Raw genomic sequence first — 12,286 nt, 5'->3', positions numbered from 1 at the left:
ATACAGAGTTAAAGTATTAACTTTTCAAAGGGTGGTCATGGTGTTGTGAACAATATTACAATTTTGCATTCAAATCAGAAACTAGTGATACTGTCAAGCATACAGACACAGGTGAGACACAGGGTTTCACAGAATTAGTTTCTTCTTTAGAGCCACGTTATCTGCATCTACCACAGACTCATTTATATGATTAGCTGAATCACTGTTTACAATCTAAAATTCCAGTAGAGTTTTAGATGTTAAAGTGGAGTATAGATATCACACATCTAATGCAATATTGTTTCCTTGTAATGCTCAAAACTTGCTGACTGAAAACAGTGCCTTTTCATTCCTTATAGTGTACCTTAAATCCTAGAATGTTAGATGCTTCCAAATTGTATTATGCATAGGTAAATCTTTACCCTAATTTACCTATTCACTGGAACCTGATCTTCTGTTTTAGAATATATCAGATTGAATAAGTCAGTGGATCAGATAAGAACAAACTGTTATACACTATTCTCATCATTGAATTAGATATGTATGCAGTTATCAGTTAAACTTGCTATTAATGTAAAATATTTGATGGGCACTAGTTCTGTGCATTTCACTGAAAACTTCTTTTACAAATTTGGTTTGGTGCTTTACAGCACTGCAACACAAATAGATTAGTTAGCACTAATGCAATTGAAGTAAAGTGCCTTGCTCAGGATACACCATGTTAGCTAACCCAGGCTGGTCCAATGGTAGGATTCGAACCTGCACCCTTTCTATCATGAATCTGTGACAGTAATCACTGAGTCACTGTGGCTCCCAGCTTTTGTGTTTTTGCAAATAATTTTATCGATAACTGTTATCTTGATCAATGATGCTGAAATATAATTTAATGGCATAAATATGCAGATTGTACAGATTTGAAAGTTTTTAAAAATTATGGTGTTAAATTTGGAAGAATCTGTCTTTAAAGACCACCTTTCTGACAATATATGATCTGTCAAGACAGGTACTCTCTCTCATGACAAGGTCATGACTAGGGGTGAAACGATATATCTGTGCCACGTATCGATACAACTCGCAATACGCAGCCTGTGATATGATGCAAATTGATGCACATATGAACTTGATGGTCTTTCCATCTTTGGAAGGTAGGTTGTGAAGCTTCATGTATGTTGACATTCTTTATTGTATTTCCAGTATGCAGACTTCGGATGGACATATAGTTAACACATATTTATTTGCAATCCTCATTGATCAGAAGATATCAAGAGTACTTTCAAACAGACCTCTCTGTTGGTTGCAGTGAGTTTTATCCATTGTAGTCGGCCATTTTATGGTCCTCCAGTTAACTCCCTTTGTTTTGTACAGAAGAAATAATGCAGTTTCCTTGTACAAAGAAGATATCATCTAGAACAAATCTGTACAGGGGGCGCTCACCAGATAATATGTGCTTTTGAGAGAGTGACGTATGTAAGGTGAAGTAGTTCACATTTAAAACATGCACAATGCAGAGAATGTTGGCATACCTCTAGGCTACATTAATGTAATGTGGATGATATTTCTTTTGGATATTGTACTTTTGGAAATTTTACATGATTTAAGCACACTGCTAACTAAAATGACAGCTCCCTTGTGTTAAAAAATCAGCCTGAATTAGTCTAAAGTACACTATACATAGCAGCTGTTAAAATAGGGAAAATGAATTTTGCCAGACTAGATAATACCAGCTTCTGAAAGTACAATGAATGAATTACCAAATATATAAAATGTAAAAAAAGTTATTGGCTCGTTTTTATACAATTTACCTCTGAAGTTTAGGAAGTGAAAATGACCAAGTAGAGCTAGCACTTTTTTGAAAGGTGCACATCTGAAGTAAGGCCAAGCTGTATACTCTATAACCCATAGTACACCCATCAATCATACACCAAAATAAAGGGAATTAAAGGTTCTTTACATTAAACCTAAGATATGCAAGGTCTTTTTTAAATAGCCAGTATAACCAGTGAGGAAAGCCGGGGAAATTCTTTTTCTTTAAAATCCTAACCCTATGCAAAATACAAAACTGTAGAGCGCCACCACAATGGGAATAAAGCCAACAAAATCTGTCTTATTTTATTTCCTGCAGATACAAAAGACTGCTTCAGCCATAGGTATTTGTAATTGTTAGTGAAGAAGGAAAACTATTGACTACACCCATTTCTATTCTACAATTTTCATTTAACTTACACAGGGTGATAACCTTGAGCAGTTTGAAATCTGCCTCATCATTCATTCTAATTTCATTTATTCCATCAGCACCTTCATTCATTGGTTAAATATCTCTTCATAAAAAAGAGAAATTCCAAATTTGTGTTCCCTTGTACAGTTTAAGGAGAGATGATGACAGGATTTTATCTTAAGGGGGACCTCCCCCTTTAATAAAAAAATAAGGAGGGGAGGAAGAAATGTTCATTGGTCAGTATTTATCTAAATTTCAATATCTGTCTTTCTTTCTGCACCACTTTCTTATAGCTCTACTGAAATCAGTGTCTTTGACAGATGTCACCTGGTTGCATAAGCATTAATCTGTTAATTAATTCTGAGTATACACCTTTTCTTTGTATCAGTATTGTTCTGTGCTTCTCTCTGAAAGGGCATATACATAGCTAGCTTTGTCAGCTTGAATATATTGGGGAAACTGATCTTTGTGACTGTTTTGTACAATTTTCCAGAGATCACAGATATTATCTTTTGGATACGTGTGCTCCAAAATATGATTTTTCACTAACATGAACTTCTTTGTTAAATCAGTAGTTTACTGACTACTATGCCAAATTTCTTATCTGTTCCATAATGCTGTATACAGGTATTTAGTCCATCAGTGCTTGTGCAGACAGAGGTATTAAAATAAATATCTGTACTTTATTGCATTTTTTAACCCTTATTTTTCTTAACCCCGATATGGATATAGTCATGTATATGGTTTTTGTAGCATACGATCCGCAGGGTGAATGTTATTAATTAAAAATGAAAATTGCATTGTACTTTTAAATTATCTGTATTTTAATTAGGATCAGTATTCTGCCTTTTGTACTTATTTAATTTCGAAATATCACTGAAAGGGTCAAGAGTCTATATTTTGTCCATCCAGCATGTACATCTGGCTCATTTATCACTATTTCAGGCTCAGAATTACTCACTGGTATCTCCACTAATACTTTCCCAGCTGAAATAATCTGATACACTTCATACCTTTAAAAATGATTGTCATCGTCACTATCATCAGCAAGTATCTGCCGAATTAAATCGTAATGAACCACGCCAGGAATCAGACATTTTGGGTTTTCTGGGTAGCCCATGCTTTAACACACACATTTGTAAAAGTTACTTCATGAATAGTTTGAACTATGCCATAATTTTTATTCCTGGCCACATTGTTCTAATCAAATTAAGTTTCACAACCATTCATATTGGAACAGTTGCTACCCGAAAAACAGATATATCGACTAGAATGGTTAAATAAAAATTTTATAATTTGCTGAGCACACTTTCATATGTGGGACTTTCAATGAATTTGAGTTTTTGCATTTCACTGTTCTCCAAGTGCGCGAATTTGTACAAATTTTGCACGATTCGAGCAGTGTCACACTCTGACAGCATCTCCACTTAAGTACTTGAATATCTAACAACTTTCCCACGAAGTCTCTCTGTTGCTCTGCCAATACTTTGTTTGTCACACAGAGAATAAGCTACGTTGATTTCTGATTGGTCGTTATTGTTTAACCTGGAGCGGAATTGTTTTATATTTTTGTAAAACATATTTTCAGAAATACTTTCCAAAGGGTAATAAAGTGTGAATGTTACATTAGAAGTTAAAAGGACAATATAGAAGCCAACATTTAGGTGCCTCATTTGCCCTCATTGGGCTAATATATTAAAACTTAGTTGCCACAGTCATTTTCTGGTCTTATTTGTATTATATACATATTTGATGTTCATTTCATTCCTTTTCTTGTTTTAGCTTCATGATGAAAACTACAGGGAATATTTCATGGATCAACACTATCCTAATGCTGCTTACACCCACAAGTACAATGACATGGGCACTAAGTTATTTGTAGCAGGAGGACCCCTTCCAGCAGGACTATGGGGAAATTATGCTGGAGTTTGGTCCTAGCATGAAGGTCTTTTTTTCTTTCTTTCATTATTATCCCCCAATGCAAATGCCTTAGAATCTGTGAAGAGGAGCTGAAGCGTACTCTCCATATTGGAAGGTACTCCGAATGCGTGCTTGAAAACATTTTGATAAGTTATACTCTCACAATTTCAGTGCTGGTATCCTATGCTGGAGTGAGGTCATGATGTGGTGTTTTTTAAATGTTTACCTCAGGAATTGTAAATAATGTAATGAATATCAATAAATTTGAATATTCTCATTAGATTTGTGAGAAGAGTCTTCAGAATGACTTGATGTTTTGGTGATGTTATATATAAAAAAGTTGAGAAATTTAAATATGCCATAAAGGATATAAGCTTTTAAAGTTTCCATGCTGTTATTTGTCACAAAGATGACTTCATTTTAAAGTCAGAGCTGTGAACAATTGTATTTGAACAATTTGAAATTAAATCACATTTGCATACCATATACCATATATACTAGATTACAAGTTGAATCAAACTACACACTACAAAGATCCTGATCTCGCCTTAAGATAATGCACCTGCAGATCAGGGTCTGTACTGTTTGTTCTACTGATTACTCCTAACAAACTGTACAGGCCCAGATCTGCTGGAGCATTGTGTGATAGCAGATCTGGGTCTGTGCAGTTTTCACTTGGACTAAATTTATAAGTGAGTACAGATGGTAAGGGGAAATATTTGCATTTTTAGAAAATTTCTGATTCTGAGAAATTATTTTTATATGTTATTTCATTACCTATATCCAAAATTTAAACTATTATTTTCCCCATGTAGACGGAATGCATGCAGTTCCAGAGAGTAGTTGGCTTTTCAGGTATTGCAGCATGGAGTGTCAATTTTCACTGCTTCTTTTTTATTAGGGAATAAATTGTAAGTACTACTGGAGAAATTGTTGTAAACATCTAGCATATATCAGCATTGCATTGTATAGAGGATACATATTGACTATCTTTTTGTCTATACATGATGTGACTGTCTTTTTGTCTGTACATGATACATCTCCTTTTGTGGCTTGTAATTCATTTTTCAACACACCTATTTAGATTTTTGCAATATGGATGCATCTAAGAATGCATTTTGCATGCCTAAACTTGGTTCACATGTTCTAATGTCCTGCCTATTTAGGTTACTTAAATTTTTTATCAAGAATCGTGTTTGGGTTCTCATGATTTTGATTTTGTTGTGCTGTTTTTCTGCTTAGATTACAATGTTACATCACAGGGAAAAAAGTAAATACAAGATTACAACCAGCTTTTCAACATTTTTACTTGAGATAATGATGTGATCGTTATAACCCCATCAATATGATGTAGAGCTGTGAAGAAGTTGGACATAAAATGATGTTTTGACTTCTGTCTCATTAAATAGTGTAAATAAAAATGTCATGTACAATTTTAACAAGTGCAGTAACAGTCCTGTGAATGAAATTGATAAAGACAAGAAAAAGTTTACAAGACCTTAAAAATCTGTATTGATTTTGTATGACCTTTTGTTAATAGGTTGCATGAGTTTTCTGTTGCAGAAACCAGTGTTATCTCATTATTAGTGTAATTCCAAAGAAATTCATTTGCCAACATATCATGTTTTTGTATTTGGTTAGAGGTTTCTGTTAAATTCACCTGATGCAAAATTTGATACATTTTTAAGTGCTCATTCAACTATTATTTTATGAGCATTTAGTGACAGGTACTGTTTCCCATACTTTTTTTGTTTAAAGATTATAGTTTGGGGATAGGTATTGTAGTAAGAGTATTAGGAAAAATGCACGGTAACATGTACAACTTGAAGTGATGAGCTTCTACTGTATTTTTCTAATAAGAAACCCCATTTATTATAAGGCTGTATGTAGTAGAAAGAGAGGCATATTGGTCAGTTTTCCTGGGCTGGTTGTGGTGATGACAGCATTGTCAGCAGTTTTGTTACAGTTTTGATTTAAGTGTATTGTAACTTTGTTGGCTGGACATGTACACAGGTGTTTGATTGAAAACAAAGTTTGTACTTGTTGAAATGAGAATCTACTCCATTCTAAGCAAGCCTTTTGAAAACATTTTCAGGTTAAAAAGGATAAGCGTGGCATTAAAAAAATTATTTTTTTAATTCTTTTTTTTTAACCAGTTGAAATATTTTTATATTGATAGTTTACTGCATTCTTTGAGTGAGTATTTGATCCTTCATGGTTTCTTTTCAATAAAACAATTTGCCAGATGCCTAGTTTTTCATGGGATGACTATTATTTTACCTCATAATGCAAAACTGGCAGTCTAAAGACCAATCCCTGAGGGGGGCCTGAGTGGCCGAGTGGTCTAAAGCGCTCTCCATTATGGATTACTGCCATCTCACCTCTGTCTGCGCCAGTTCGAGTCTCAGATTCAGCCAATGCGGGTATGTGAGAAAGCTTGCCAGTAGCTTCTCATGGGTTGGTGGTTCTTTCTGGGGGGGTTTCCCCTGGTTCTTCCTCCACCATTAATACTGGCCACAATGTATAGCCTATCGTGTGCTGAAAAATGGCGTTAAACCCCACAACAACAACAACCAATCCCGGAGTCTATAGGCCATTCCCAGAATTTGGTAAAGTAAGCATACATTCATCATAGGTTTTTGTATTAAAAAAATTAGGACTCACAGTATCCTTATTTTGACTTTGCCATTCAAGCTGCTGTAATAATTAGTAGAACAGATGAGTTATTATGAATGGGCAGCAGTTCCAACTTTGAGCTACAACGCTAGTGAAAAAAAAGATGGGGGGGGATTGTCTCAAAATTCACATTTTTTACCACTTTATATTTACAAATTGCCAAAAAAATAAAGTTTTTCAACAATGATTCTTAAATGTCCAGGCTAGCTGGATTATCTTCTGGAAATTAGGAGTTAGAAGAATTGCATTACGAATGGGATAATTAAGACTTATTTTTAAATAAACTTTTTACCTAGAAGATCATCAGTGAAAGATAAAACTGCCAACTAGAGTGTTTAAGTTCATCCAGCTTTGTTGAAGACTATACATGATATAAATACATGTGAAGTTAATTTTATAAATGGTTTTTAATATATATATGTTCATGCTGTTGTGAAATTCTCTCTCTGTCTCTCCCTCTCTCTCTCTCTCTCTCTGACATTTCATGTTATAATGCTGGCACTAACTATATGTGCTTCTCTCTATCTGTCTTTCTCTCTTCTTTGGAAATGGCAGCCAGTCTGAGATATTCAGATTTCTTGGGATGTACATTTTTAAGCATGAGTGGCAATCAGAACATTTGATTATTTATAAAATTGTCTTAATTAGCTTTTCACCAGTCATTTTCTTTGTGCATTTCCACATGCATGTACATGTGCAAAAGTTCCAGAACCCTGAGCTATATTCAAAAAGCTTCAAGCTTCCATGCAGTTCAAAAGTAAATTCTTCTTGCCATATTTTAACAAGTATGATGAATGAACATTTTGAGTCTTTTGTACACATTTAAATATTTATTGCTCATCACCTTTAATGTAGTATGAATGGATGAAATCTTAATAAAGTGTTTATCTTCATTGTGTCTTGATTGCTCCTAAAGTTATTATTAAATTCCAGCTTCAAGGGCCCCGAAATTCTCAAAGCCATTGCATTGCAGTGTGTGTGTGTGTGTGTGTGTGAGAGAGAGAGTGTGTGTGTGATTTGGATTTTTTACGTAGCTTTAACAATTTTTCAGTCATATCGCTACAATGTCTGCAATGTGGCAGTTTATAGTGATGTCTAGCACTGGGGCTTCATGCCGCAGACATGTAGCATGATGTCCCACCTATTCACATTATCCTGACACCAGGCCGACCATTAAATTCCAAGATAGGTTTATGTTTATTTAAGTTGTGTCAAGAATGCAATGAGGTTTGTATTTTTGTAATAAAAAAATATTTTTTACATTTTTCTTTCATTAACTGGAGAACCTAATAATAAAACTTTTAGAATACACAAGTTAATAGAGGTGCTGACAACAGTAGTGGTAGTGGTGGTCATATGGTAACAGAAGTAGCAGTATTAATAGTAGTACATGTACATTTTAGTAGTAGAAGCAATGAAATAATTTTCTTATATTTTCTCAGGTTTATTCTGTTATAAATAAAGTATTTAAACAAAATCAAATCCATTTTTTTATCTGCCAGCAGTGTGGACATGGCATATTGTGTTACCCATATCAGTACCAAGGTCCATCTGTCTTCCTTCTGCCACACCTTGGTGCAGTTTTGCATTCAAGTCGATTTCTTGGGGAATTGCTGGTTGCAGAGGTGTACAGTCTTGTGTGTGGATGTGTCTTGGCACGTACAAAACAATCCTCCAAAAGTAGGTCACTGTGACCTATTTTCATGCCTTTATTGCAGAAATTATCCTTTTATGTCAGTTCACAGGCATTGTTGATTGCAGAGTCTAGCAACTTTATTTACAGATGCATCATGGTAAGTAGAACACCATTCCAACAAAAGTAAGTTGCCTATAGCCCTTATTTTGTTACTTTGGTTAAGTTTTGTGTGCAGGTGACTTTATTGGGTATCATTGGCCACAGAGTGATACAGCTTTGTATGTGGATGGATCTTCATGAGTTCAGCACCATCCCAGGTCCGATAAATCAGCCCCACCCGAATCTGTTGATACTGATGGACGATATGTGGGTATGATGTCAACTGTTCATTAAAATGTGCAATTTTGCTGCATGCAAATCTTTCTTGAACAAACTTGTGTACACTTTTGACACATACCAGTAATATCTAGCGTGAAATTCAAAATGGCTACAGGACAGATTGTTGCGCTATTTCACTTGGATTTACAAGTCACCAAGTATAGGATTTGCTCTGGAAATATAATGTACATGTAACGAAAAGAACCCTTCAGCCAACGGTAGTTCCACAGCTAACGAGAAATACCGGTAAGTGTAAATGTGTACCAATGCATGCATCCAAAATTGGCTGCTGTTATTTGCAGCTTTTAATGAATTGGTGATAACAGCCCCTGACCCGAAAATCAATATCATTGTGGGTGAGGTGCTGATTTATTGACCTACACCATCCCACCAAAGGTAAGTCACTGTGTCATTCATGTTTTTCAAACACCTTTCTAGCATTTAATTTTTTTTTTTTTTTTTTTTTTTTTTTTTTTTTTTTTACAGTATGCAAAGTTTTTGTAAGTTGAATGACAGTACTAACACCTATTACTCAAAAATAAAGTGACGGCTGACCCTAATATTAAGCTTACCTGGCTCTAGGTTTTTGCAGTTGATGCAGATAGTCCATCCAGTATGGGCCTTAGAATACTTGCCAACCATTATGCATTGGGCATAATCATTACACTTTTTTTGACTAAATTATGCCCTACGCGTAAACATATTTGGATTACGTGTTTTCGGTATGTCCCCCTCCCCAAAATATTGATAATTTGTTTTCATTAATCTTTCAGACCATATTCTAGAAAAGACGGCTTCTATGTAACTACGACATAAGAGTACATTTGTCTGTAGCCTTGCATGCACTTTCCTAATAGTTATGTTCTTTTTATAGCAGCTGCCCTATTTCTAAGAAACATGCTGCTTTTTTACCTTGGTTTCTATTCATAGCATCTGTATCGCTTAGCTACGAGAGAACAGACTGGTTTTCTAATTTTTAATCTTGCAGATCATTTGTTCTAATTCATGTCTGGTACAAAACCAGTCTGTAGGTATTTGGCGCTAAAAGTCAAGTCAGATTTATTCTAATAGATGTGTGTGTTAGAGCAAAAATATTTTTCAGATAATTTCACAGATGGAGTAGAAAAAGACGAAAAACCATTTCAGAGATGAATACATGAATTACAAAATACAGCGTTTCATTCTAGGGCAGCTTCATGTCCACTGTGCTAAGGATTTTAATATTGGTCACGATAGTAAAACAAAGAAACTTTGAATTAGCTCGTTTTACTAACTCCAGTACTAAGGTAACATGTAACTTCTTTTTTACTGCAGAACTAATAAATGTAGAGGTGTTATTTACCGAGTTCTTAATAGAACACGGACTAACCCTAGCAGTAGAAGACTACATTGGTGCTTTGTTCAAATGAATGTTTCCTGATTCCAAGAACAAAATCATCTAATATTGTTAGGTGTTTAACAGAAGATAATTCGCTTAAAACTACAGAAGCCACGAAAATTGGGCCGTTTAGTACTGCAACAGACAGGAGCAGTGATTATGATGACAAAAAGTTGTACCCAGTCTGTGTAAGAGACTTTGACAATGAAAAGGTTAACATCAGAGTGCTCTTCTTTCATTACCAGACTTAACAGTGGATTGCACTGGAGAAAACATTTTTTATTTGCTTAATAATGCTTTGAATAAACATGTTGGCAGAACTGTATGGGGTTTTCAGCTGATAGTGAATCAGTGATGACTGGAATTCATAAAGGAGTTGCATTCTATATGTTGAAAAATGTCTCCATCAGTGTGCATATCAGGTTGTCCCTGTCATATGATGCACCTTGCTGCAGGAAAGGCTACCGATACATTAGAAGGAGAACCCCTGAAGTACCACGTTGGCTTTCTACCTGACAATGTACTTCATGCGGATAGAGTTGATATGCAATGGCACCTATTTCCCAGCTAAAAGATCCAATAACTGGAAGATATATATTTCCTGTTCTTTGTCAGGTTATGAAAGGAATATTGGTTCTTTACCATTCTAATGCTGACTGTGAGAGAATGTTCAGTATTGTTAACAAAAAACCGAATTCAGATCCAGGCTCTGTAACCCAGCACTTGGTTCTTTACTGGTGTGCAAAACATTCATAATCTCGGCTGGTACAAAGTGTTTTGAATTCAGTATGAGAGACTGTTGCTTTTAAAAACTCAAAGCACTATATATGAAAATTTGAAGCAGTAATTGATGTCAAAGGACCAGAAGGGGTAAATAAATCATTTTATACATATGCTCAATGAATTTTATTGTTATACATGGAGTACTCTTTTTCTGCTTGGATTAGTCATTTTGTCCACTTCGATTACTTTTTCCTCGCCAGGGGTTGGCATGTATGCCTTAGCTCCTAAAAATAGAAACTTTTACATAACATTAAACACTGCTGAACAGAATTTACAGAAGGCATCCTGGAATGAAGGCTATGAATTTTGATGGTATGCCATCTACTATGGCCATTATTACTTTGAACTTTAAAAACCTTTACACAGCTTCTTCACAAAATTGATTCCATAGACTTTTACCAAATTAATTAAGTAGAGATCATCCTGGCACAAAGGCCTTTCGGATTTATATAAATGCTGCTGCTCCACCATCCAGAATAACCACTGTTTCAAATATTAGAAAAGCTTTGAACAATAATTTTTCAAATACTGCTTCACAAAATTTGACTACGTTTTAGCAGACCTGGTCATAAGGCCAAGTGTGAGCACACGGCGTGGTCTTTAGTCCATCATGCATTTTCCATTGGACGCCTTCTGTTTACAATTGCTGTTTGTGGATTCCCTTAAAAGAATCCAACAGAATTTTAAAGAAAGAAAAATGGCTTGAAAGTGTTTCAGATGATGCCTATCCACCTTCAAACATAACCACCATTACTAAAAGTTGAAAATCTTTAAATTACCTTTTTTTCAGAAAACTTCTCAATAGAATTTATACTAAATTTGACAGCATCCTGGTTTGAAATTATTTTAGATTGTTCAAATGATGCTGACCTGCTTTCCAATATGAGCACCTTTGCTAAAAATAGGAAAACATTTCAATGTTTTTCCCCCGAAGAAACACTGAACAGAATTTGACCAGATTTGATGGAAAGAAAATTGCTATCTAGTCTTTCAAATTAGTCCAAGTGTTGTAGTACCAATATCAGATATGGCTGCTGATACCATAAATATAATGGAAAAAAAATTGCTTCTATTCAAAACCTCGTAACAGAGTTTGATGAAATTTGGTGGGAAAGTGTCCTGGCAAAGATAACGTTAAATTGTATACATATGCTGAACCATCAAATCAGACCACCATTGCTAAAATTAGAAAACCTCTTAATGACTTATCAGTCACTGCTGAACAAAATTATAATAAATTTGGCAGAAAGCATTCTGGCAGGATAGTCTTTCAAATGTGAACAAATGATGCAAATTCACATTCAAATGTGGCTGTTACTAA

At 34.9% G+C, this 12,286-nt stretch overlaps 1 protein-coding gene across 1 annotated transcript in view; it reads left to right on the top strand.

Annotated features, from left to right (window-relative positions):
* LOC149801026 (DDB1- and CUL4-associated factor 12-like) overlaps positions 1-7,683 on the top strand; it is a 37,445-nt gene extending 29,762 nt beyond the window's left edge. Inside the window, exon 9 of the mRNA XM_089955054.1 lies at positions 3,977-7,683. Coding sequence (XP_089811180.1) covers positions 3,977-4,132 — 156 coding nt within the window. The 3' untranslated portion in view covers positions 4,133-7,683. The remainder of the gene's footprint in view (positions 1-3,976) is intronic.
* Positions 7,684-12,286: the final 4,603 nt, after the last annotated feature.

The sequence above is a fragment of the Sinohyriopsis cumingii genome, chromosome 4 (genome assembly GCF_028554795.1).
Source record: "Sinohyriopsis cumingii isolate HCF-2022 chromosome 4, ASM2855479v2, whole genome shotgun sequence".
NCBI lineage: Eukaryota > Metazoa > Mollusca > Bivalvia > Unionida > Unionidae > Sinohyriopsis > Sinohyriopsis cumingii.
This window is presented reverse-complemented; position numbering and strand designations above follow the sequence as displayed.